The sequence below is a fragment of the Leptonotus elevatus genome, chromosome 5 (assembly GCF_054856555.1).
Source record: "Leptonotus elevatus isolate MCC_2025b chromosome 5, RoL_Lele_1.0, whole genome shotgun sequence".
Taxonomy (NCBI): domain Eukaryota; kingdom Metazoa; phylum Chordata; class Actinopteri; order Syngnathiformes; family Syngnathidae; genus Leptonotus; species Leptonotus elevatus.
Window position 1 is genome coordinate 17,605,507 of NC_141243.1, and position 26,994 is coordinate 17,632,500.

The 26,994-nt window shown below is 39.7% G+C and overlaps 4 protein-coding genes across 6 annotated transcripts; 3 read left to right on the plus strand and 1 right to left on the minus strand.

The window, feature by feature from the left end:
• Positions 1-25: 25 nt before the first annotated feature.
• Positions 26-6,498, plus strand: usp30 (ubiquitin specific peptidase 30). Of its 2 annotated transcripts, none has more exons than XM_086076993.1 (13): positions 26-136; positions 923-1,029; positions 1,100-1,273; positions 1,369-1,472; positions 1,559-1,657; positions 2,119-2,164; positions 2,242-2,336; positions 2,693-2,752; positions 2,824-2,910; positions 2,981-3,052; positions 3,161-3,383; positions 3,461-3,569; positions 4,100-6,498. In XM_086076993.1, the coding sequence occupies exons 1-13, from the start codon at positions 66-68 to the stop codon at positions 4,335-4,337; spliced, it is 1,485 nt and encodes a 494-aa protein (XP_085933119.1). In that variant the 5' UTR covers positions 26-65; the 3' UTR covers positions 4,338-6,498. The 2 variants fall into 2 exon arrangements, with proteins under 2 accessions (XP_085933119.1, XP_085933120.1); XM_086076994.1 differs by lacking the exon at positions 26-136 and adding an exon at positions 219-396.
• On the minus strand, positions 5,507-7,333 carry alkbh2 (alkB homolog 2, alpha-ketoglutarate dependent dioxygenase). Its single transcript, XM_086077000.1, has 4 exons — positions 7,136-7,333; positions 6,175-6,445; positions 5,899-6,097; positions 5,507-5,832 (listed from the first exon to the last, which is right to left on the minus strand). Exons 2-4 carry the CDS (start codon positions 6,419-6,421, stop codon positions 5,526-5,528), a joined length of 753 nt encoding a protein of 250 aa, XP_085933126.1. The 5' UTR covers positions 6,422-6,445; positions 7,136-7,333; the 3' UTR covers positions 5,507-5,525.
• Positions 7,334-7,365: 32 nt separating this feature from the next.
• Positions 7,366-11,232, plus strand: unga (uracil DNA glycosylase a). Its single transcript, XM_086076999.1, has 7 exons — positions 7,366-7,577; positions 7,906-8,100; positions 9,387-9,482; positions 10,155-10,252; positions 10,356-10,444; positions 10,522-10,700; positions 10,793-11,232. Exons 1-7 carry the CDS (start codon positions 7,479-7,481, stop codon positions 10,931-10,933), a joined length of 897 nt encoding a protein of 298 aa, XP_085933125.1. The 5' UTR covers positions 7,366-7,478; the 3' UTR covers positions 10,934-11,232.
• A 1,585-nt stretch (positions 11,233-12,817) lies between these two features.
• syn1 (synapsin I) lies at positions 12,818-21,715 on the plus strand. Of its 2 annotated transcripts, none has more exons than XM_086076835.1 (14): positions 12,818-13,072; positions 13,379-13,777; positions 14,957-15,017; positions 15,536-15,627; positions 15,719-15,875; positions 15,967-16,056; positions 16,152-16,214; positions 16,299-16,441; positions 16,516-16,590; positions 16,679-16,781; positions 16,880-17,020; positions 17,426-17,495; positions 18,765-19,203; positions 21,283-21,715. In XM_086076835.1, exons 2-14 carry the CDS (start codon positions 13,389-13,391, stop codon positions 21,416-21,418), a joined length of 1,959 nt encoding a protein of 652 aa, XP_085932961.1. In that variant the 5' UTR covers positions 12,818-13,072; positions 13,379-13,388; the 3' UTR covers positions 21,419-21,715. The 2 variants fall into 2 exon arrangements, with proteins under 2 accessions (XP_085932961.1, XP_085932960.1); XM_086076834.1 differs by having other exon boundaries at positions 21,321-21,715.
• Positions 21,716-26,994: the final 5,279 nt, after the last annotated feature.

The window sequence follows — 26,994 nt, forward strand, 5'->3', positions numbered from 1 at the left end:
ACGTGTCCTTTGTGGTTCCCCTGAAACAATGCTAACGGAGATAATAGTTCCGCAATAACAACAGGATGTTGTGGTGTCGACCAGAGAGCTCGGACAAGCTTGTCAGAGAGTACCTGGGCACCGGACCAAGCGTCAGGTAAAGTATTTTTCTTGGCAAACACCACATTAAGCTCCTTATCGTTAGTGGTTCACCTGGTCAAAATAGAAGCGGGTCACGACGCCGCCATGCGTCGCCGCTCAGCTGCCAAACAAGACCGGTTTAATGCCCGTGTTACTAATACTGAGCGAAGAAACAAGTACCAACGCACTATATCAGATGTGTGTTAATATTGTCAATTGTGTAGGTCTTTGGATTCCAGATAACATATCAATGGAAGATAAAATTCGGTGTTGCTGGTAAGTTAGCACACATGCTAATGCTAACATAACTATCAACGTAAATGGCTTGCGTTTACCTGTAAATGCATGCTGGGTTTATTTCAGCCCGTAGTTTGCTTGAGGCAAGTAGCAACACGCTCACTGAAGTTGGTGATTGTCGATCTTATAACGATCATGCTACGCATAGTTGGACATTTGCACGGTTTTCTCCCTGCTGTATTGTATCTGCTTCTCATGAGGCAGGAGTGACGTTGACCTTCTCTTCTTATCTTACTAAATTACAAATAAAAAATTTAGGACATGTTTTGTTTCGTTTTTATTTGTTTATTTTTCCTTTCGGACAATCACTGTACCCCCAGCTTGACGTCTAAAGGGGCACGCGAAGGACATTTTAAATACTGTTCACGGAATATAAGAATACAATTTAACACAAACCACATAATGTAAGCTATGCCAGTTCCGCACAAAACATACTAGTGTATCTATAAAATCATGCAATGCTTCGAGATGTTTAACTATATTCATTATGTTCTCTCTTCTTTAGAAACAAGATGCTAAAAAACTGGGGTGTCATTGGTGGTGTTGCTGCTGCCATTGCAGCTGGTGTGTACGTTTTGTGGGGCCCGATCACGGAGCGCAAGAAGAGGAGAGGTGAGAACTCACACGATTCACTGTGGCAGTTGTGAAGATGTAGTTTTAACAATGCCGTGCTTTTATACAGGTATGGTTCCTGGTCTTTTGAACTTGGGCAACACTTGCTTCTTGAACTCTTTGCTTCAGGGTCTGGCATCATGCCCGTCCTTCATCCGGTGGCTGGAGTGGTTTTCAAACTCACCTGCAATCCAGTCGTGCAAAGAAAACAAGTTGTCCACAACGCTTCTCCAGCTTCTCAAAGGTTGGGAAACAATGTAGGAGGCGTAAAAGCAAAGCCTTCTAGACAAGCTGTGACTGCTCCAAATTTAGACCTGAGGGTTGTTTCTGTGTTGACAGCGTTGTCCAGTAATGAGCCTGGGGACGAAGATGTGCTGGATGCTGGGTGCTTGCTGGATGTTCTCAGACTATACCGATGGCACATCAGTTCATTCGAAGAGCAGGTTGGTCTTTGGTGCTTGTTAGTGGGGATTTTTTTTTTCTATTTTTGGAAATTGTCTGTTTTATTGTCATTGACCCTCTTTGTTAGGATGCCCACGAACTCTTTCATGTCCTAACATCATCTCTCGAGGAGGAGAGGGACCGCCAGCCGAAAGTCACCCACTTGTTTGACATGCAGTCTCTTGAGGTAAGAAGCCATTTTGTAGCTATGTTGGAAGGTTTTGAAACGTATCACCCGCCTCTCGGATTTGTGGATAGATTTTTGTAAAACCATAAAGCGATCTTTGTATCTAGTTTTTCACATTAGAAAAAACTAATAGAATTTGTAATGTGACTGGATTTTGAGCATGCACAAATAAAACACATGGGCATGGACCAATATTAGATTTTGATGGTATGATTATATTGTATATTCTCTTATTATGACAGAGTGCTATTATTGCTTTCATTAAAAACATACAAAAAATTTGTTTTTTTGTTTTGTTTTTGGAAGGGGGCTGTAATGGATTAATGCCATTTCAATTCATTTTAATGGGAGAATGTATTGTTACAGTAAGATAAGTGAGATACAAACTTGGTCACGGAAAGGAATTAATTAAATTGGTAGCACCGTATACATTTCAAATTCTGTATGTGCGCTTCTGTCAGAGCCTTCCCAATCAAGATGAGAGAACAAGGACTTGCAGAAGTCGAGGTAAAAGAGGAAATTTGACTCAGTCTTAGGTCAGTGGAAACATGATAAACAGGATTTTTCTCCCCCGCTTTTTGCAGCCCCTCTTCACCCGATTCCAAGCCCTTGGAAGTTTCAGCATCCTTTTCATGGCCGTTTAACGAGTAACATGTTGTGCAAGCGGTGTGAGCAACAAGTGAGTGTGCTTGTTTTTTTACGACAGTACAAAGATGTCATCTGTTTTTGAAGATTAGTTAGCATGAATATATCTAATAAAAGACCTAGCCTATTTCCATTTAATTCTGTAGGGTTGGAACTACACTTAAAAAAAAATTGTTGATAATGTGTCATTCTGCATGAACCAGAAAGCAGTGTCTAAGCAAATCCAAGCATGCAAACAAAATACAACTCCCCCGATTATTTTGACTTATTGTTAAACACATTTATTCTGTATCCTTGGTGTTTTGATTTACAATGGTGGACAGCCCTAGAATTAAAAATGGAACAGTCCTGATGTCTTCTTGTCCTCAAGAAGAATGTTTTATTTTTCAGAGCCCAGTGCGGTATGATTCTTTTGAAAGCCTTTCGTTATCCATCCCTTTACCTCAGTGGGTAAGTAGAATCCTCATTAAAACCTAACTAAATGTAAATTTTGCTTTAATGTGATGCGTATTTGTGTTTAGGGTCGACCGGTCTCTCTGGATCAGTGTCTACAGCATTTCATCTCCTCAGAAACTATCAAGGAAGTAGAGTGTGAAAATTGCACCAAGGTATTATTTCCCTTATGAATTGTCTTACATAATGCAAATAAATAAAGGGTTTATGTTTTTTCTATTTTAGCTTCAACGAGTCAATGGACAGCTTTTGGAAAGTCAGCGGACAACATTTGTAAAGCAGCTTAAATTGGGAAAGGTAACCTGCTATTTTTGCATGTCCTCTTGTACTTACTGTACGTCAATACTGAAGAACGAATGACAATTCTGATTACCCATCCATCCAATATGTTCCTTCCTCTGTCAGCTGCCCCAGTGCCTCTGCATCCATCTGCAAAGACTCACATGGTCCAGCGAAGGAACTCCAATTAAACGACAAGAGCATGTTCAGTTTACGGAGTATCTCTTAATGGACCGCTACAAACACAACGCCTCCATGCAGCCAAGTCAGCGCACCAAATGTGCCAGGAAGCACCAAAAGGCAGAAAATTCAAGCAAGGATATGGAAAAGCCTGCTGCTAATGGCACAGGTATGTTCATCATCCACATCAACCAGCCTGCTTCTATTGTCACATGCATTCATAGTTACTTGCCATTTGTTTTGCAGATACAGAGCATCACAACAACAACAAACCCTTTGCAAATGGAAACGGTTCATCTGTCTGTTTACATTCTACTTGTGGGACCACTCAGCTGGGCCTCACATATGACTACTGGTAAGCTGCCTTGATTTCCTTAACACATGACTACATGCTCCATTATAACTATAACAAGGGGATATCCAGCGGGACCTAAATCCATGTTTGGATTTTGAAATACTAGAAAAAGAAGTTGAACATAATTCATTCTGTGATGCTTCGAATTTCAAATCAGTATTTATGTTGTGAGTGTCTCATGACCAAACTCAAAAAACAGGTGAGCTGTGATTGGTCGTTACCTGAGCCGTGAGCAACTGTGATGTCATTTTCAGTTGACAGCAAGTGGCAAAATGGCCGCCCCCCTGAGATGGCTAAAAATGGGTGGATTTTTCTGCTTAATTCATATTGCACAAACACAATATTAATCAGAATGTTGTGGCTAGACTAGTGGGGGCGCATTCAACATATTATTTAAAAAAAATGGGTTGACGTCTCTTTTAAGGTCTAGACTTTGGTTTCCATTTCTCAATCCATCTGGAAGCTTGAGCAAACATAAATCTCCAATCTATCAGCTAATGTAAACACAATCTTTATCTCCTTCCTGCCAGCTCCACAGAGTACCTTTTCCAACTCACGGCTGTGCTGGTTCACCATGGTGACATGCACTCAGGACATTTTGTAACATACCGACGCAGCCCCTCCCCGCCTTGTAGTTCCTCGCCATACATCTCCCAGTGGCTCTGGGTGTCCGACGACTCGGTCCGGAAAGCTAGCCTGCACGAGGTGCTGTCCTCCAACGCTTACATGCTATTCTATGAGAGAGTCCAGAAGCATTCGCAGGATTAAGTGAAGGCTCAGAGGTTAAATTTGTTCTGCTGCCTTCACAGTCAAATGTCACAAATGGATGTGCCCATTACAGCATAGTTGATGAAGTTGACAAGAATTTATCATTTGACTGTAAATTTTTGTGTGTGTACGTTCGTAGCAAGAACTTTCGGTCAATTCCAAAGGACATGACTTACTCTAATGTATCTGATTTGAAAAGGAAATCAAACTGACAAATGTTATGTGATGGTACATTCCTGGTTCAAATCTCAATAGGTTCATGTATTATTTACTCTTGATGTTTTAAGAACTCAATTGGAGTGCTGGTTGGTTCAGTTTTTCAACACTGAGAATCATCAATCAGAATTTGATGATTATGCATACATGGCACTGATGATAATCATTCCAAATCATTTAACAATGTATGTAGACATCTTGTGGAAATTATGCAGTTATTTGGATCTATCTGTTATTATATTACAGAATCACCATTTGCATACTGTAGCTGCACATTTGAAGTTGAAGTGCCATGATGTCGCTGAGATTTTAAATATGAAGCCATACGCGTGTGGCAATTGTTTTACTCGGACGTAAACAAAAAAAATTGGCAAGATAATTTGGGGTCCAAATTCAACTTTGTCATGAGGATCTGTAACGGATATGTCCAGACGGTGGTTTCTCTGCACGTTATTTCTAACTGCCATTTTCCTCCTTCCAAATCAGCTGAGAAGTAAGGATGTGGTGCAGAGGCCTGTCTTCAATATTTGCAATTTGCACTTTTGTACAGGATATTCATGTGAAATGTTTGTGTGCAATATCTAAAGGTGACTGTTTTATGGAATTAAAAATAATAAATGCTACACTCTTTACAGCAAGCAAGAAGGCTCCAGATTATGATTCTGGTACAAAATTGTTGGCACCCTTCATTAAAGACCCACAATGCAAGATATAAGTCATCCTTTTGTACTATGTCCCATGTGAAACCTTGTTAAAGTAGGCCTTAAATGTTTTCAGTAACTTGTATCACACTATTTTTTTCCCAAGCCACAACATATTTTGTCCCAATGCACTATCAAGGTTTTCTGAATTGAAATGCGCTGCCTACTGTCAGAACGTTTGGCCTCAGCCGTGAGTATGTGTTTATGAATGATCATCCACAACTGAAATAGCTAAATACAGTAGAAGTCAAGGATGTGGTCATGATGTTTATTATTTTCTAGTGGACAGAATGAGTCTAAACGTGAGGTTAATGCGAGGTAGGAGGACTTTCTTTCGAACGGGAAGGCTGTGATACCAGAAAGTATTGGTGGGCGAGTTCATGAGGAGCAGGCTTCCGTGACGCAGCACCAGTTTGACAGGCTCGATGTGCCGGCCGCTCCGTTTCCCTCGAGCGTCCCTGTGGCGGAAAACGAAATCTCGGGCGGCGCCGAGCGAGACTGAGGCTATGGGGGAGAGAGGGTCCAGCTCCCTCTCGTCATCTCGATGCTCACCAATGTAATCCTGCCCATCTTTGTACCTGGAGAAGACTACAGTCAGTTGAGTATTAAATTAATTGTGTACTGTAATTGTTAATAATTTCTACCTGTTGATCAGGACAAAATTGAATGTGTGTCCTGTTATTTTGGTGACAGAATCCCGAATATATTCCACGGTGGGAGTCCATGAGCAGGCTAAATGTGTCACTCCGGAATAAGTATAAATTAATCCTGTATCTCCATATGTCGCCTGTTTCCTCTGTATATTATACACCTTTCCAAACACTTTCACCTTTGCTTCTTCACCTGGAATATAAAACCAATGTCACTCCACCACTCGTCAACCTCTTGTCAAGCTCTCAGAATAATGAGATGACGTTTACCTGTTAAGTAGACCACCTCCTGCTCCAGCTTTTGGAAAAGGTGGTCAGCTTCCTCCTTGGTAAAGAGCAAAGCATAGTCACAGTCCAGACCTTCTGACTCTATTTTTTGCCAGGGAACAGGATCGGAGAAGTCATCTTCCCCAGCATCCACCGCCTGTTCCTTCCCTTCAACTCCCTCTGGTTTAAGCTTCTTCGGTGGACTTTCGGTGTCGTCGCTGCATGGTTGTTCACGCACAAACTTCTCCATTGCACATTTGAAGATTTACAACATCTGTAGGGACAAATGTGTGACAAGATGTGCAATTAAAAACAAGACTGTTCTGGGTTGGTTTGTTATGGTCGGCCAGTAAAATGATGACATCTTGATTTCAGATCACGGATTACACATTCATAAGATAAATGTTTACAAATCAGTGTAATACACCTTAACCTGTAAAGGTTGAGCAATTTAAATCAACTGCACGTCAAGGCAATCAAACACAATTTTGCGTGCCCTGCAGTGATTATGTGGGTTCCCACACAAACTCCAAACATATTCGGTCACAGATTAGAAGAGTATTTGACCTACATTGTAGCCTTATGCAGAGTATTTACAAAAACAGTGCAGCACAGCTTCTGACTAGCAGACATTTGGCCATATTTATTTTTTAAATATAGCTACAGAAGTACAAATGCAAGCGGGACTACCAAGCTCTCTGGGTGGTATCAAAGCAAACACAAATGCCATTAGTTTGATAGCATTATATAATAATCAATACTTCTGCAGCGGTCACTGTGGCACTCGTCTGCTTAATTGTTTATTTAATAAAAAGAAAGCAAACGGTATTGTTACACTTAACTAAAAAATAAAATATTGTGGCTGTTAATATTTCATTTTAGATTGCATTCAATCTGTTCCTGTTCAGATAAAAGACTAACCGTTTGTTTTGACATTTTGTTACCATACCAAAAAGCTACATACCGATAAGTGAAGTCGTTTTCACCGTTACAACGGTTACCCTGAGGGCACTCATACGATGTGGCCAGCGATGAAAATAAGATTGAGACCCCCTGCCTCAACGCAAGCTGCCACGCGTGTTGTAAAAAGCCACCAAACAACACTAGCAGCGCTAAAATAACATTCTAGTCTAAAAGTAACGAAAACACCAGCGGGTCCTGAACGCCTCACAGCTCATTATCATAACGCTGTTTCGTCACTTAAATGTTGGCGCGAAATGGTTGTTTTTTTCTCAGAAAGGTCTGCTGTCTGCCACCACGTTTCTTTCCACTGCTAATGTTCGAGCATTTACCACCGAAGCAAGAACATGATGAGGCAGAAAACTATCAATTCATTTTTCTCGCCGGTCTCCAAAAAGAAGTGTTGCACAGGTTTTAATGAAGCGGAGCAGGATGGTAAAGACTCGGTGAGCCTTAGTTTGCTTGTCATTTTTGGAGCACGCATTACGAGCCATTCCCGGTGGTGATTATTTTTTTATTTTTTTTAACGCAACGCATAGATTTCTTATTTGCAACTAACGAGCTTTGCGACGCGTGTTTAAACGAGCTGCAGTGTCCTTCTTTAAGCAGCAGCGACAACAAGCTGCATTCAAAAGCACCACTCTGTTTTGGATTGTTCATTTACAAAACGCAAACATGATTGCAATGCGCAGTCGACTGGTTTGTCAGGTAGTTTCCTTCCCTGTACACGTATCACCTGCTTTGTGTGTTGCACAATTCACTCCAACCATGCAGAGGAAGCGCAAGTCTTCGGCGGTTGAGCCGGAGCCCTCCAGCCCCCGGTCGGTTCCTCAGGAGCAACTGGGCATAATCACCCGTAACAAGAAGGCGGCGTTGGAGAAGCCCTTCTCCGGGCAGACTCCTCCCGGGTTTGGGGAGAGCTGGCGAAAGGCACTGGCTGCTGAGTTTGGGAAACCTTATTTCAAACAGGTGAGTGGGCCACTTTTGACCACTCTGTCGAGAACAGTAATTATCAAACACGAGGCTGGGGGCCACGAGCCTAATGTAGGGGTGCAGAAAGTAATGTGGCAATGAGTCGTTTAAAAAAAAAAGAAGAGATTTTCTAAACACACTCAAATGCATCATGGAGATTAAAAATAATAATAATAATCGAAAACCTTTAATGCAGTGGTCTCAAACGCTCAGCCTGGGGGCCATTTTTGGCCCACAGGATGATACTTCACGGCCCCCTATGATGTCAAAATGTAATGTTTGCTAGTTAGTTTGCTTCAGCAAAGCCTTAAATGTTTATTACACACAGCAACACATATTATTCACCCTACACTACAGATATTTGAGCACATACTGTACGAATGTAATTGAGTGGTGGCTGACGTTAAGCAGGTTGTGTTTTCAGTGCATTCAGCAGACAAGCACAGTGGCTGACAGTTAGGAGGAAGTATTTTTCCGCCCACAATTTTGTAGCCTAATTTTACATACTTTAAATTAGTAACTTTAAATAATATGTATTTGCCTGTACTTTATATTGATTTTCTTTTTGAATCTAATAACTTACATTATTTCATAACTTTTTTTTTTTTTTTGCTGAATGTGTGTATTTCCTGTTCAAATACCGTAAAAGGGTGAAATGAGAAGTCCGGGAGCAAAAAGTTGAGCTTTTGTCAGGTTTTGTCACTAACTGGGTTGAGGAACTTGAGAAGGTTTATATTGACAAGTGCCTGTTCTGTTTCCCCAATATAATGTTAAAGGCACTTTTAATATGTACTAAATATTTATTAAATGTTCCACAATTAAGATAATGTATTTCATATTTATGTGTTGCAGTATAATGACAGCTAATTTGTGAGGTGATTCAGACAGTACAGGACTTAGCTTTGAGATTCCGTGGAACCCCAAAATGCCTCATGAAAACGAATTAATAAAATTTTCTTTGATTTAATGTTTTTATAGTTTTTTTTTTTAATCTTAATTCATTTGCTTACAAACATACCTTAATGCCCTCTATCATGAATTGTTACGATCATAATATTTTTGACTGATTCCGACTCCCATAACATGAAATGGACTATTCTATCTTTTTGTGCATGTGCAGTCCGGATCCGGGAAGAAGAAACAAACTTGTTGGCATGTCCGTGCATTTTGAAGGCTTGTTTAAAAAATGTCTCTGTGGACCGCAACATTTTAAGAAAGCCTGTGCTCGAGTAAATAATGCATCAATCTTGCGGTCTAATGACGCACCCGTTTCACCCCCACAGTTGATGCAGTTTGTTAACGAAGAGAGGAAACTTCACACTGTGTACCCGCCCGCTGACCATATCTTCACCTGGACGCAGTTGTGTGAAGTTCGAGATGTGAGTCCTATTGCTGCACCTGCTCAAACCTTGTTCCAACTAATCATACATGATGTTTATGATCATAATAATAACGATGACTACCTTTCCATTTCTTAGTAGCAACAGGTGTTAAACAAAGTTAACCGCTGTAAACATGAAACCAACAAAACGCTATCAGATTCTCTTTTAACGCCCCATGCTGAGGCTAAGTTCATTTTAAGTAAGTTTTACAAAATAAAAAGCCAAAGGAAGAGAACATTCACAGGAAAAAAAGTATAAATTTCAGCCGCCGCCACTTCAATACTGCACAGTTAAATGTAATCTAAATTTATGCTAATAGAAGCTAAACTGGTTTATGTCAATTGCTGTAATGTCGATGCAAACTTTGACTTTTGTTATTTAGTGGTCATGTGTGTTTTTTGTACAGTATCGTGGGCAAAAAAAAACAAAAAACATAGCAGAATCATTGCTCATGTTGATCGCATGGTGACTAAAGCAGAGGTGGAGGTTAATTTTGCCGATGCCAGCAAAGCCAATTTCAACACTGAATAAAATAGTCAGCTTTAAGTTTTTCAAAATGATGACAAGAAAGAAACGATTTAATTAATTACTGAACTGGAGGACAAACCTGTTCAGTTAGTTTTGTCCTGATGTCACCTCACTAGACTTTCCTCTGTTGTCTACCTCCAGGTTAAAGTGGTGATCCTCGGTCAGGACCCGTATCATGGTCCAAACCAAGCCCACGGATTGTGTTTCAGTGTCAAAAGACCAGTGCCTCCCCCTCCCAGGTCATCTAAATTTGAAAGCATTCTGTTGACCTCACCGTTACCTTTTTGTTTGTCATTGTGTGTGTGTGTTTTTTTTATTTTTATGTTTTCAATCCATTTTCAGTTTGGAGAACATGTACAAAGAACTGGTGAATGACATTGAAGGCTTCCAGCATCCGAGGCACGGAGATCTAAGTGGGTGGGCAAAACAAGGTTGGTTTCGAGGAATATAGTTGGCTGAACTGTGTTCACCACACAACAAAGCAAACGAGTCTCCTGCGACCTGACAGGTGTGTTGTTGCTCAATGCCGTGTTGACCGTGCGAGCGCACCAGGCCAACTCTCACAAAGACAAGGGCTGGGAGACGTTCACCGACGCAGTGGTGCAGTGGCTAAGCAATAACCTGGAAGGCCTCGTATTCATTCTTTGGGGGGCCTACGCTCAGAAGAAGGGAGCCACAATTAATCGGGTGAGTCCACATTGTTACTTTGAGTACTTCAGTGCTTGATTAAAAAAAAATAATAATAATAATAATAATATTGATATTGCTTGGATTTGTAGAAACGTCACCACATCCTGCAGACGGCGCATCCTTCTCCCCTGTCGTCTCATCGTGGATTCTTTGGCTGCAAACATTTTTCAAAGGCCAATGAGCTGCTGGAGAAATCTGGAAAGTTACCTGTTGACTGGAAGGCACTTTAAATCTATTGCAATTGTCTGCTTTTTTTGTTGTACCAAGTTGTGTGACTACAGACTCCTTAATAAGCTTGTCTACATTTTCGTTTACCTGTAGATAACATTATCTTAATAAGCTTGTCGTAATTTTCAGTTATCTGCAGATTACAATATATTTTCACTAGAAATGCGGTTATACTTTGTGCCAAGTTACTTTATCGCCTTTTGTTGTGATGCATGTTTTGAGTTTCAGTGTTGCATATAAAATGTGTGCTTCCCCCCCCCCCCTTTACTGTTAAAAACATTAAAAATGTTACTACCTCGAACGTTTGAAAACCTGTGGCTCAGTTGTCACATTGAAAAAGTGGTGAGGTGATGTTTACTCACAAGTACTTCATTGCACTGATAACTCCTCTGCACACATCTACCCAGCAATATTTTTTTTTTAAATCAATGCTGAATATGGTTAAGAAGGTGCATTTTTCGTTACGTATGATGATTAGTGGTCAATCAAAGGTTGATTCAACATAAAATTTTGCGTTTAAAATATATAATTGAATTTGACTTGACTGCAACATTATTATAAAATTTAATTCATGTGTGAATCATGGCATGAAAAGAAATTATATGACTGTTAACTCCAAATTTGTTGTGTATAGAGGGATGCAACTTAACGTCATCTATTGTAAAAAAAAAAATGTTATGCTGGTGCAGTGCTTTTGTATAGTAAATTTTTGTATTGGAATGTATTAAAACAAGAGGTGTCAAAATTAGTGTATTAATTTAAAGGTCTTTTAATGCCACTCATTTTTTTAATGTGCGATTAATGACCGCCCCTTACTTGGATAGCCTGTACTGGGGGAATTCCAGTCGCAATGCAGCAGACACGTCCACGTCAAAATTTAGCAGTATTAAATGTAATGCATATATTTGTTGATACTGGGGTCAAGGTTTTTTTATTATTATTTTTTACAATTTTAAAAATTTGCAGAATTTCACAAGTTACTTCATGTTAATATGAAAAGAAAAATGCATGAGCTGTCATCAACGTCTTACAAATGCAATTATGGCATCTAGTGGCAGAAAAATTACCAATGCAAATTTTTTACAGTACATCTTTTTTAACTCAAATTCTATGAATTATGAAATTACTGTATCAATGACTAAAAGATGCAGCCATATTTCTATTTAACATTTTACCCACTTTTATGTTAACAGTATAAAATCTTTGATTTTTTTAAATTGTAAGCCACGTTATATTGTACATTCAACTAGTCAACTATTTAAGTCATGCGATGAATTCTGATGAAAAATTGTAATCGCCTGACACCCCCAAATTAAAACATTTCTCAGTGATGCAGTGGAGTTCTAACACTGTGTACATTAAATCTTAAAATTATCTTTGCTAAGGCTCTTTCTTGTTTTACTCATATTGTGCAGCTATAATGTTGCTGAGACAAAACAATGGGTCTGTAAATGCAAACGCCACCGTTGCTTCAATGGTGAACCTACTGCATATGGGTGCACCGTGCAAGAGGAACAACACCATCCATATGCCTGTTGAGGCAACAGGAGGCATCATGTCGAACAGAGAGCGACGCCCCTTTTTGTGGCTCTCTCCTCAGCACCACTTCACGTCTTCGCTCATAGTGCTCTGTCAAGTTACACACACTCTCAAGAATACCGGAAGTTATTCGAACAGCGCCATCAATTAACTGAATTGTATGCGCTATAATTTTCTAAATAGAATCAATTAAACATATGGATACGTAGATGAGCATGGTGTTATTTCAGAACGGACTCAAGATTGCGCCGACTGCGTCAGTTTCTCATTCGAAGCTGCAATTAACATCTCAATAACGGAAGTACACCGCCCAAACTTTTGCACCTTGATTCAGATTCCTTCTTGCAGGCTCCCCCAACCCCACCCGGCAGCTTTACTCGAATGCTCCGCGGTGACGCAGGGCAATGGGGAAAAACTGTGACTGGAGGGGAAGGACGCAGGGCACGGCACGACAGTGATAAGCAGGAAGGACTTTTAATTGATGCACGGCCTTAGAGGACACGCGTGTCAGTTATAATACATGTAACCGAAAGTGCTCCTCCTGTGTAACACTGTAAGTCATCAACATCGTTTTAGGGCGGATCACTTGGATACACTCCCAGGTAGGCTTCGTCGTACAAGTGGCTTCATTCAGTAAATGCAGACACTCGCGGACCATATTTTGCTGAGTCGAATCAAATCCGACTGCTCATAATTTAATCCACGACGAGGCATTCTCAAATGTAGCATCGAATTGACTTATGACAATGAACATTGATATAACCTATTGTTGATAATTGGCCAGAAATGAATTTTCGCCTTTTCTCTATGTGGGAAAATAGTCCATAGTCATTCCCTTGGAGCTGACAACTTGTGCGACGCATCCAGTGGGCGGACACGTCTTTTTCTTGTCGTCTTTTACACTCCAGAATCTCCATCATGAACTACCTTCGTCGCCGACTCTCGGACAGCAATTTCATGTCCAACCTTCCCAACGGCTACATGGGCGACCTGCAGCGCGCCGAGCCCCCGCCTCAGCAGCAGCAACAGCAGCAACAGCAGCAGCAGCAGCAGCAGCAGCAGCAGCAGCAGCAGCAGCAGCAGCAGCAGCCGAGCCCCGCAGTGTCCCCGGGGCCGTCGGAGAGGCGCCAGCCCGTCAGCCAGCAGCAGTCTGCGGGCGGAGGCTCCGGCTTTTTCTCGTCCATATCCAATGCTGTCAAGCAGACCACGGCCGCCGCAGCAGCCACCTTGTCCGAGGCGGCCGACCGGGCGGGGGTCTCTAGCAGTGCTAAGATCCTTCTGGTGGTTGACGACCAGCAGACCGATTGGTAAGAGCAGAAGCACAGCCTTCGTCTCGACTGCAATGTGGGCCACAAGGTGGGCAGATACAAGGTCATGATTCACCGATTTATCAAGCGCGTATTGAGCAGGTGTCCCATGACCGTTGTCTCTGTCTGTCTCTGAGCGTTTTTTCCATGATCGAAATGCATGTTATAAAAGGCTGCATTGCTCTGTTAGCACCGACACCTCGAGCTAAAGATAATTGACCTATTTTTCCCAGGAAGTGTAATAAACAAATCGGTATTTGTCACTTATTTCGTTCTATTTTTATCTAAGAGTTAAAAATAAGCCAACCAGGATATGCCAATGTGATTGATACAAGCACGATGATGCAAGTTTTGATGAAATGTGATCCATTGCAAATGAACACAAGAAGGTTAGTCTCACAGTTCTGATATTCAGGGTTCAAATATCAGCCTTCATGTGTTCTTGCTTATTCTCCGGGTAGTCCGATTTCACACATGATTTGAATTAGCGGGCCTCAACAGAAATGATGGGTCAGATTTGGCCCCTGGGGTCTTGAGCGTGACACCTGTGTGGTAGATGAACATTTTTTTCCATGGCTTAAAATATACATGTTCCCATGATGTTTCAGGAGCGACATACAGGTGCAGTGAAATATAATTAATATCATTGGACTATTTCCACATGTCAAAACATGTCCCTGTGATTGACTCATGGTGCCCGCTTCTTGCACCAAGTCAGCTGGGATAGCACCCTTGAGTGACCCTAATTTAGATAAAGCAGTATAGAAAACTGATGGATCAGGTCGGTGTGGCTCTTCACTACATGATGTACACAATGGTTAGATAATAAAACCGACTGACTAGTGGTATAATGAGAATATCAAATATCAAGCAGCAAAATCTCCGGTTTCCTTTGATAATGAATTGCCACATTATTAGTCACAACCTGCATACTCCATAACAACAGTTTCAGTGCTCACCTTTGATTGAAGTTGAATAATCGTATTGGATTTTCTTATTTTTGGAGATTTGAAGTTCTCACAGTGTTCTCACACACACAAAAAAACATCCAAATATACAGTTTTGCCTTTTTTTCTTTTTTTTTAGCACTCAGGAATTGCTAATCAATATAAGCAAATCACATCACATTGTTTGTGTGAGGTAAAGGAATGGATTTTTCTCTCCTTGTTTCACATATAGGGTGAGAGTTTTCAGAGGAAGAAAGGTCCACGGTGGTGAATATGACATCAAAGTCGAACAGGTAGGTTTTACATAACATCCAGTAACTTTGCATATTGTTGATATTTTTGTGCTCACTTTTGCTGTCTTTTAACAAAGTAATAATGTAAAGGCTTTGCCAAACGCCATTCAAAATGAGCCAACTGCGAGGTATTATCATGTTGTGCGGATGTACTGTACTTTATCAGTAACTGTGTGAAACACATTTATTTCAATGTATACAGTAAAATCACAAGTGATTGCGCTTTATAAAATGCACAATAAATATGAAACTAAGAAATTGCTCATTCTTAAATGTAAATATTAATCTTGGCTTTGACTGTAAATAGAGATTCAAAAGTTTGCTGCACCTTCTGTCTGTCTTGGTCTTCTAATTTGGACCTTCACTATGATTTTATTTCCCGTCATTTCCCATGTTGGAAAATATTCATAGGGTGCCTGACATTTTATGATTGCACCTTGCTCGTCTTGTTTGTCACAGTCAATCACCTTTATATGAGATTGTTTGTTGTGAGTAAATCTCGTCACTGTCGTTTCTAGGCAGAATTTTCCGAAATCAACCTGGTGGCTGACTCGTCAGGCAGCTACACAGTCAGCATTGATGCAATTAGGAGCGGTCATAAGGTTACTAAGTAAGTGGAAGTTTACTCGATGGGTGTTTACAATCAGCTGTTATTTACTGTATTTGCCTCCTTGTAACACGTTGTTAATGTTATATTCCAGATCCTTCAAACCAGACTTTGTACTGATCAGGCAGCATGCATTCAGCATGGACAAGAATGGAGACCACCGGAACTTAGTTATTGGTCTACAGTATGCAGGCCTGCCAAGTGTTAACTCTTTACACTCTGTCTACAATTTCTGTGACAAACCATGGGTGGTAGGTGGTTTGATATTCTCAAACCTCATTGTAATTGATTCATTAGATTCATATTGAAAAATCGAGTTGAAATGGTTGCCTTTTTTTCTAGTTTGCACAGATGTCAAGGCTCCACAAACTGCTGGGTCCAGAGAAGTTCCCACTGATTGACCAGGTTTATTATCCAAACCACAAGGAAATGGTAAGTTACGACTTACCTCATCCTTTTTATCTTACAGAAATACAAGATGGATGCTTTCTGTTTCATGAGTTTAAACTCATTTACTCTTTTGCTAGATAACGACCTCTCAGTTCCCCGCAGTGATAAAGATGGGCCATGCTCACTCAGGAATGGGAAAGGTAGAACGACATGTCTGATTTTCCAATTTGAACATATGAGAACATATTTACTTTTTCACATCTGGATGCTTGCTACCTTGCTAGGTGAAAGTGGACAACCAATATGACTTTCAAGATATTGCCAGTGTTGTTGCCTTGACCAAGACGTATGCCACATCGGAGCCCTTTATCGATGCCAAGTACGATGTCCGCATCCAGAAAATTGGTGACAATTACAAGGCCTACATGTGAGTGGATTCATCAGTTAAGCAACCATCTGTACAAAACGCAAACGCTCACATGGTTTTATTGTAATTAACAGGAGAACATCCATTTCTGGCAATTGGAAAACCAACACAGGCTCATCGATGCTTGAGCAAGTTGCCATGTCAGACAAGTAAGATGTCACATTGTATATGTTTCACATGACTGGTGCTCATAGAATGTGTTGTTCAAACCAACTGTTTTGTTTGATGATACTGCAGGTACAGATTGTGGGTAGACACTTGTGCCAACATCTTTGGAGGTTTGGATATCTGTGCTGTGGAGGCTCTTCATGGCAAAGATGGAATGGACTACATTATAGAGGTACTCGAGGGCAGGGTGATCAGACCAAAGACGCGCAAGGTGCGTGGCCCCAAAAGTGGCCTTCCGATGCATTGTCAATTTGTCATCTTGCTTTTTAGGTCGATGACTGCTCAATGCCACTAATCGGTGACCAGCAGGATGAGGACCGTGTTCAGATTGCAGAACTGGTGGTTTTGAAAATGAACCAGATGATTTTACCTGCTTCAAGCTCCTCCACAGGCCGCATCGCAGCAGCACAGGTACACCAAAAAATTAGCGTAATATTTACAGGACATGATTATATTGAGATAATTACAGAATTAAATTGCAGTCAAAAGAGATGCATTTTATATATTAAACATTAGTCTTAATTGTTAATTTGATCATTCAAATATTGTCATGATTATCCTAAAAACATCCATCCACAGGCTGCAATTTCATGTCACATACACTTTTACCTGATCACTACTGGGGCCATGAGCCATGTCTCGCTCCATTGAAGCATTTCCTGAGGGGATATGTTGTTTTAGTGCCAGTGGAAAATTTGAGTGCCGTATGATGATTGGCTGTCATGCAAAAATAGAAAGGGTAGCAGGAAACATGTCACTTATCTTAATGTTTTAAAACGTTTGTTGTTCATATATTTCCTGCTGTTTGTATTTTAGAAAGCTGTGTCTCCTCAGCCTGTCTCCCAACCTAGAGTTCCACAGTCTCAACAGCGACCCTCACCTCAGGGTAAGAAATAAAGTGTTAAATATTTGGTACTACTCTACATAAACAAAAACTATAGGACTTCTTTTGGAAGGTGTGTATTTATTTAATGTGCAAATACAACAAATGGTGCGCCTGGATAAGAACAGTGTGAAAATGCCCTATTGAATGGATAGTTCGGAAGTAGGTGACAGTGAGTCCAGATCTAACTCCCATTATAACACCTGTGGAGAGAACTCAAAAGAGTGATTGGGAAGAGCCACGCCTCAAATGTGAGCAGTTGGCAAAAGAAGAGTGGGTCAAAATTCGAGCAAATAAGTGTAAGAAACTTGTTGATGGTTACAAGAAGCGATTTGATTTCAGTTAGTGTGCACTACTAAACTTTACTGGGAAAAATTCTGAATTTCAAAATTCAATTCAATTCAATGGACACATTTGAAATGGAATGGGCCCCACCCCACAGGAGGTTGAATTGAATTAGAATGACACAATGTAGAATTCAATTCATTGCAATTCAGAGAAATTAATTCTCTTCACATATCTGACAATAAGAAAATGTATGTTAAAAGTAACATACATTTTCTTCCAAATGGAAGTACAAAAACTAACATTAAGTATAAATTCCTCAAATGTTGGAAAGCTTAGCAATACATCTTTATTTCAAAGTAATGAAATGAAACAATGAAACTTGAAGCCAGTACATTTTCCGACCAGACCCCCTTCCCTCCACCCTGAAATAGTGCAAGTATGGCCTGCCAGCAGTCCAGACTGTCTCAGATTGAAAATGTTTGGGGCTTTGTTAAGCAGAAAACATGTCAACTGAGATCTACTGAAGTTGTAAATCAAGCAAGAATGGGAAAGAATTCCACCTCCAAAGCTTCAATAATCATTCTTCTTAGTTCCCATTTTCATTGAGTTAAGTTCAAAGGAAAGTTGATGTAACACAACAAACATACATTCGTCCCCACTTTTTTAGAACGTGTTGCAGCCATCAAATTCAAGGGGAGCAAATATTCTCAAATATTTCATTTTAAATGTGCAAATCAGTGAATTTTGTGTTTTACTCAACATCCCAACTTAATTGGAATTGGTCATCGGCATGGCTCAGTGGTTGAGTGGTTGTCTCCCATCCGTGAGGTTGTCGGTTCGATCCTCACTCCCTGGTGACCATGTCGAAGTGTCCTTGAGCCAGACACTGAAATCCGCCCCTGTTGCTGTGTAGAAGGACTTTGTTCATGTCCAATTCCATTCAAAAAGTCCATATAATGCATTGCGATTTTCTTTTCCCATCAGGTGGTTCTCAACAAGGTGCAGCTGGACAAGCCCAGCAACCTGCAGCCAGCCCGGGTTCAGCTGATCCTAGTTCTCCGGCCAAGGTCAATCAAGGGCCTCCAGGTCAGGCGGGTCCTCAGCGAAACCAAGGAGGCTCCCCTCAAACTCAGAGGCAACAGTCTGCCACCCAGCAGCCACAAAGACCTCCTCCAGGGGCTGCTGGTCAGAAACCTCAGCAACAGAGACCCGCCCATCCGCCCAGACAGCAATCACAAGGGGGGCAGCAGAGAACCGCTGTCCAGCAGGGGCGCACTGGTGGGACCACCACACAGCAGCCACGACCGGCCGGCCAGGGCCTGCAGGGAGCTCCTGGGGGACGACCACCACTGCAACAAAAGCCCCAGCCTCCACAAAAACCCAGCCAGGACAACCCGGCGGTGGGCGGTTCCCCACAACTGAAGTAAGTAGGTGTAGTCTGGACATCACATTAACAATAATTCATGGTTGGCTAAAACAAGTGTACTGTATATGACCAATCATTTTCTAACAGTTCTCTCTCATTTTTAATGATGTGAACCTTGCATCTTACTTTTTGCGTTTTGTGCATGAGATGTGTATATTTTCTGTTTGTTATGATTCACTGGAATGTGCATGAATCTTGTCAACAATTCCAAAATGTCACATTTCAGTGATCATGACGCATCAAACGACTACTTGCTGAAGGTGACGCCTGGTTGTATATAAAACAATAATAATAAAAAAAATGGTGCTACAATAAAACACAAAAAACAACTAAACAAATGATTTCTAAAATTGGTCTTTTCCACAGTGTAAAATAGTAAATTTTTGTTGTTCAATATTGTGACGAGTGACACAGTAGCCGACTGGTTAGCACATCTTCCTCTCAATACGGTGGTTGGGGGATCCAGTTCCGGGTCTGACCTTTCTTTGTGGAGTTTGCATGTACTCCATCGTGTTTGCATGTTTTTATTTGAGGTATTTCCCCCAACATTCCAAAAACAAGCATGTTCGTAACTTGTCCGGCCTGCTATTTTGTCCTGGGTGTTCTCTGCCTCTCGCCTGAAGTCAGCTAGATAGGCTCCAATGGATGGATGGAATATTGTGAAGTGAGGCATAACACTGTTCTGCTTTTTTTTTAATTTATTTTTTTTATGCATAAACAAAGTAGCCAACAACATTCTCTAGGGCAGTTTCGGATGTAAAATCCGAATATCTCATTAGTTTGTTTCAATATGCTCCCGTTTTTTTTGGGGGGGCAATTTGACTTTTTAAAAATCTAATAAAATAATAATAATAATAATAATAATAATCATCATCATCATCATCATCATAATGCCTGATTATATTTTGTCAAAACAAAGCTGGAAAAAAGGTAATGCCATGCAAGTAATTTAAAGTACGAATGCTTTCCCCCTAAAATATGCCTTTAGGCTTAAACTACCAACTGAATCTCAGCTAGTCTTGGCCGCATATAACAATTTGTATGCTGAGTTACAGTATGTTGACTCATGTTGAGGCTACAACCAGTAGAGGATAAGCTTACCTTTAGCTAGTCCTTGAAAGCTACTGATAAGCGTTCACCTGTTTCACGTTACTGGCTTTGAGGAAAAGTGATTAAAAAAACTACAAACATCCTTGCATCAAAGTGAGGTGACATTTCCTGTTAGAGCTGTCTAATATATACAATATGTTCTATGAATCCCTTGGCAGTTCAGGTATTGTTCTTGGAACGTAGCTTAAAAATTATTATTATGCAATGTTGTTTTTTTATTTATATTTTTAGTTTAGTTTATTTAAAGGACAATGTGCAGTAGCATTAAAAGATGGCTGCACCAGATTTAGCACTATGCTAATTTTCATTTGTAGTCCCCAATGAATAAAATGACAGAACAAATAAAAAATTGCATACATTCAACATACAAAGTACAAAATGCAAAATACATATGTTGTCTTTAGGCTGCGTGGCTGGGCCAATGCGCTACCTGCTAGCCTACCAAAATGTTTATTATTATTATTATTTTTTAAATAAAAGCACAGTGTGTTGAGAAAAACAGGAGCATATGGGGCAAAATGAATGATACCACTGTCTTTAGTGGGGGGAAAAACTGATCTAGAAAATATTTACTGTATGTCAATGTTATTTATTTTTTGATGCAGACCAGTGTAATTAGTGAAGTTGGAGATGACTTGCATAACTCCTGATTGATTACCATGAAAAAAAATAAAAATAAAGGGAACTCTTTGATTGGGTAATAAATCAAATGAATGACATTTGTATCCACCGAGCATCACATAGTATCTAGTAGCATCATTCATTTATTATTATTATTATTATTTTTTATCACTTTCAAGCATACCCTAATATATGATACGCTGACAGTGAATGCACTTCTGGAATGTCACGGGTCAGCTCGTCCTCTCTTTCTCTTCTTTCTCACCATTCTTTTCATCCCATGGGTTTGCTGCATGACGTTAATAGCCTCTTCCTCTCCTCTATTGCCATTTCCTCTCGTTATAGCAAATCCCAGTCTCTTACCAATACCTTCAACATTCCAGAAACCCCAACGCCACGAGCCAGCCTTAGCCAGGATGAGGTGAAGGCTGAAACCATTCGCAATCTACGCAAATCTTTTGCCAGTCTCTTCTCAGATTGAGACGCCATCGTCATCATTACCATCATCATCATCCCCCACTCCCACTGAAAGAAAACGGGCCTGGCACACAGAAAGACTGATTCCTTCTACTACCATGATATTGAAATGTACATAGTTGCTGAAGAGCGCCTATTCCAAAATGAACGAAGAACACAAAACGTCAACCTTCAACATATCTTGACAATAATATGTTATATGTGACTTCACTAATCTAAACATGACATTCTGATTAATATTTCATTTGTGGAGTTATGAAGCAAAATCCAGCCATGTTTATCTATTTCAGGGGGCGGCCATTTTGCCACTTGCTGTCAACTGAAGATGACATCACAGTTGCTCAGGGCTCAGGCAACGACCAATCACAGCTCATGTGATTGGTCGTTGCCTGAGCCCTGAACAACTGTGATGTCATCTTCAGTCGACAGCAAGTGGCAAAATGGCCGCTTGAGATGCATAAAAACGTGTAGATTTTGCTGCTTAACTCATATTCCACTAACACAATATTAACTAGAGTACCATATTTAGACCAGTGATGTTGCATAGAACATATTATTGTCAAGATTTTTTGGGGGGAGTTGACGTCCCTTTTAAGGCACTTACTTAAGTCTGAAACATTCCTGCCAAGCTACAGTCTTAAATCATTCGACATACACTCCGCAAAAGCTTGTATATGCATGAGCACACACAAACAAGAATGGCAGCAAAATACTGCTTCCATTTATTTATTGGCATCGCACCTCTTAAGTTCAGTCTTATTTTCATGTAGCGACCAACAAAATCAATTACTCTCATAGTTGCACACATCCTGTCGACTTTAGAAAGTCCCGTGTTTGAGTTGTTGGACACTAATGGTGTGATGTTTTAGCTGCATGTCAACAGGGTGCAATGGTTGCATTTTCCTTTCAGGACCATTGGTGCTTGTAAATGTGTTGTCGTGTACTTCAGCTAGTTGAAATTAGCCTGACCAAGTTAGCCTTGTAGATCTTGTGAGTGTGTTGTCCCTGCTTTCTTCCATTTTTTTCCCTACTTACACAAAAACAAAAGCTAAAACAAAGCATCCAATCAAATGGCGCTTTCTCAAGGATGTCCACTTGATTGTGATGTGTTTTTGTGAGTCTTCCATTCATGTGGTTGTTGACCAATGACGAGGGGAAAAGCATGCGTTCAAATGAGGCACTTAGGAGTGTTTTTCTTATTTACAATGCATTTGCACATAATTATACTGCACATAATTATACTTGAAATTAGTCAAACTAACTGATATATGGTCTATATTTTCAGGTTTTAGTCAACTACTGTAACGTTTGACAAAGCAACAACTTGGCTTTGGCTTACAAAAACAGAACAATGCACTTGGCTGCAGCACAGAAAGTGCAGTTAGCAAAAATATTATTCACATATAATTTTCGCACATCCACTCAATTTAAAGCAATGCAAAGTAGAAATGTATGGTTAAGAAATAAAAATGATGCACCTGGCGAATGGTTGCCTGTGTGTGAGCAGACAAAATACTAAGCCAAGGACATTCACACATGTTTGGTCTATCTGTAAAATAAGAACATACTTTCCTAATATAGGATCGTCAGCGGTAAAGGTGTAGATTTGTAGTTGATAAAGCACGTGTGGTGATATACAGTGGTTGTTTCTCCTCTGCACTGACAACCTCAACTTCGGTCAGAAGTGCACGTGTACATCCTGACAAACTCTTCACTCATCATTTTCTAGCCACTAAAATGTCTTCCAGGGGGAATTATTCCCACTTGAATGTGTATCTAATATGGCAATATCATGCTTTTTTGAGAAAACCCAAAGTATAGAGTCCTGATTACAAAATAGATTCCTCATGCAGCTGTCTTTGTGTGTTGTAGCTACAGCGACCCCTTGTTGCCCTGTGGTCCATAAGCGTGTGAATGTTCTGTAACTGGTCAAAACAAATGGATTGTTGTGTTGCACAGAAATTGACTAATGCAGATTGTCGCCTTCATTCCTCTGCTGCTATATGTGCTTGTTGGTATTATGTGTGTGTTTCTGAACCTCTTTTTTTTTAAAAAAAATTATTATTATTGAATGAATTAATTGTGCAGTTGTGTCTGGATGATTTTAAAAGTGTTTATTCTCTTTCATGAGGCAATATGGTGCTTGTGAGTTAATAATGCATTGGCTTGTGATTCAAGGCTTCAGAACTTTGGAGTGACTCTCCAGTGTGCATGTCAGATTTGTATTTATTTATTTTTTTAGGACAATATGTAACTGTGACTGTCATGTTGTTAAATATTGTTATATATTGTTTTACTATTTGTTACTGACCTGTGACACAGCAGTCATTATTTGTTTTGAGCCAATTTAATTTATGAATGCTCTATTTGACTGTGAATGTAACTTATTTGCTTTGTTTATACATTGTTTATTCAGTGTGGAAAGATACAATCATTGTAGATGTGCGTGGAAAATGGAATTGTCGATCGATGCCTGCCACATAAGAAAAAATAAATCATAAATGTAAATGAAAAAAATAATCGCGAAAGTGCTGGCTTATACAAAGTGAAAATATGTAATGTAAATCATGTTGGATTATAAAAGTATATGTAAATTGATGTGATATGCAATGTTTGTATTATATGATGTGCAAATGAATGTTATTGAAATATGCACATGCCCAATAAAGTCGATAAACAACCAAACTAAGAGTATTTCTGTAGTATACAGAAAAACATTTTATTTACTACCAGCTGGTAATCAGATTTTTTTTGCATTTATTTTTTATTAAATAAATCAATAAATAATGATATACTTATTTATTATTATTATTATTATTATTATTATTATTATTATTATTATTATTATTATTATTATTTTATTTTTATTTTTTTATTATTATTTTTTTTGCTTTATTCTGTATCGATCTCCTTTCATGTAGTCTAATCTTTATTACAAGTGCGCTGTACTAAATGAAGTAAATCAACTTGTAGGTATCTGACCACAAGGTGGCGTAAGCCTTCATTTTTGCCTCCCTTGCCTGCAACTGACAAGAACAAGTTACTATATACATAATTCATAGGACTAAGAGCATGGGAACATTTTTTATTATTCATTGCTTGACATTTGCATGAGCTGTTGCATATTAGCCACGCGCTTTGAAAACAGTGACAAAGTTACAAATACAGTATTGCATTGTTAAAAGCTTATTGTGTACACTGTTTAAGAAGCAGGAATGTAACAACTCTCCCTATGAATTTGTGAATACATTCATTGTATGAGCGCCCAGTATGGATCAATGAGGGCCTTGTGAGAAAGCACTGCTTGATTTTATTAAAAATGTAGCACACTTATGATTCATTGCAACACTATTGACAGAAACTTTATTAGTTTTAAGTGCAGCTCCAGCTTCCTCCTGAAATTATAAAAATTATACTGTAAATTGTCCTTAGGTTGTTTCTATTTGCTCCATCTTTTGCCTGATGTCAGCTGGAGAATACTGAGGGGAAAGTGGTATAGAAAATCGATGCTTGTGTGGTTTCACTCATTTAAGTTTAGTTAAGCTAAACAGTTTTAAGCACACGACGGCCCTGAAAGCAACCACATCCAACCCCTTTAACTCAAACTCACTAAGTAGAACAGAGAATGTAAGACATGGCCTTCTTGTTCAACATCAAGTCTTCACAGAGGAGTGAAAGTGATTGTATTTGCAAAACGACACTAACTCTATACAACATTTTCAATTAATGTAACCTGGTGTCCCAAAACAGATACTGGCTCCATTTTGTCATATATCCACTACGTATTGCATACGGCTGCCTAAACGTGATGGTTGTTTTATGGAGAGTGAAATAGGTTTAATTCTTCATCACCAAATTGATGTATTCCTTGCTGCAGAAGCCAAGAGAGCAAAAAACAAATTACAAGGACGTTATGGCCCCACTCCCCCCAAAAGGCCAGTGCATTTTTACAGCGTTATATGCTTGCTTGCATTTCTTATCTAAGTTGCCCAGCAGCCCATTTAATTATGTCATCATAATTTAAAGTTTACTTAGAAGAGGTGATGCCCATACTACCAGAAAATACCCTGTATCGTTAAGTGATGGGTAAAGCTGCCCAATAAAATAAAACAGAAATAAATAAGTTATTTATTCACTTTCATACTTTACAATATCACGCGTCTCAAGTAACAGAAAATCGACAAAAGAGGGTGTAGTGCTGGCGGGAAGGGGGGGGGGGGAGTGGGCTCACGACTTCTTCAAGAGACAGGTTATTTCGAGAGCTGACCCATTTAAACAGCACCATGAAGCTGAGAACACGTGCATCTGGATGACTGCAGCTGCCATCTACAATAAGTAATTACATGCTGTCCATTTAAGGTGCAATTAAATCGGCAAATTGAAGAAAGTGTCAAAGCTGATTTGCAAGTTTAATGTGATGGGTGGGTGAGCAAAATAAACGACTCTGGATTTCATTGGGTATTAAAATATCTTTATTATTGTTAAACAGATCTCATAGATGCACTCATTATTACAATTAACCTTGTATTGGAAATTGAACCATATTTGGTAAATTAAGTAATTGCTTAATTTTTCATAAACAAAAATAATGACAATGATTAATCAGTCGGACATTGTAGACAAATATAGTATGTTTTCAAATTTGTAAGGCAGATTGGGGAAAACTTTTTTCTGTTCCAGCTTGACTGTGTCATAAGCCCATAGAGGCATAGTTGGATGAATTTGGTGTGGAAGCAGACAACAATATGACTTTATATGTAGATTGTAGAATATTATGACACACAAGATATGAGAGCTCCTTTATTTTAATGGGCACCGTTGGAGAGATCTTCATTTCGCAATATGTTAATCACTGTGTTGGCACTTTTTAGTGAACTGCATCAGACTGAGAAGTGTCTCCACATTTAGATTAGTTACCGAGTAAAAAATATAATATATTGTGAAATGCTCTGAGAGTGTCACTCAAAACTGGTTTAGCGCTTTTATTGGATATCATTGTTTGATAGGTCACAATTAAGTTGATCTGCGTTGCTATATTTACTACCATTTTCAAAATATTTTTAAATACTACTTCAGAGAGTTTGCAGTCGTTAATCAGTGCATTATTTACTTGCTTCCCTCAGCCCTCACTTGGATGTGTCTGAATGGTAAAATTGACTTGTGCCAGTCACTACACACAACCTAAATCCTTGGCCCACTAGGAGTAGGCCCTTGCATTGTACTGTTGTTGAACGAGGGTAAACACGATCCATATTAAGAAGGGGATCACTGTTTCCGCCTCACTGAGGCACAAAAGCATTGTTGTTTTCCATTTGTTAAAAGTCTTGAATGACGGCTGTATACTAAGAAGGCAAATAGTGAAATGGGTCAGTGTATAAAGAACGACTGAAACTGTGACCAGGAAGATTTTTCTGTAGGTGTGATGTGACAGTATTACATAAGCATTTCACAGCGACACAGTGCAAGCACAAATAGTTCAAATTTACAACCACACCCACCACAGGCCTCTTTCCTTAGTTTCCATATTATAAACTTGCACACATGACTGAGTCGTTCGTTAGCCAAAATGGCAGATGAGGA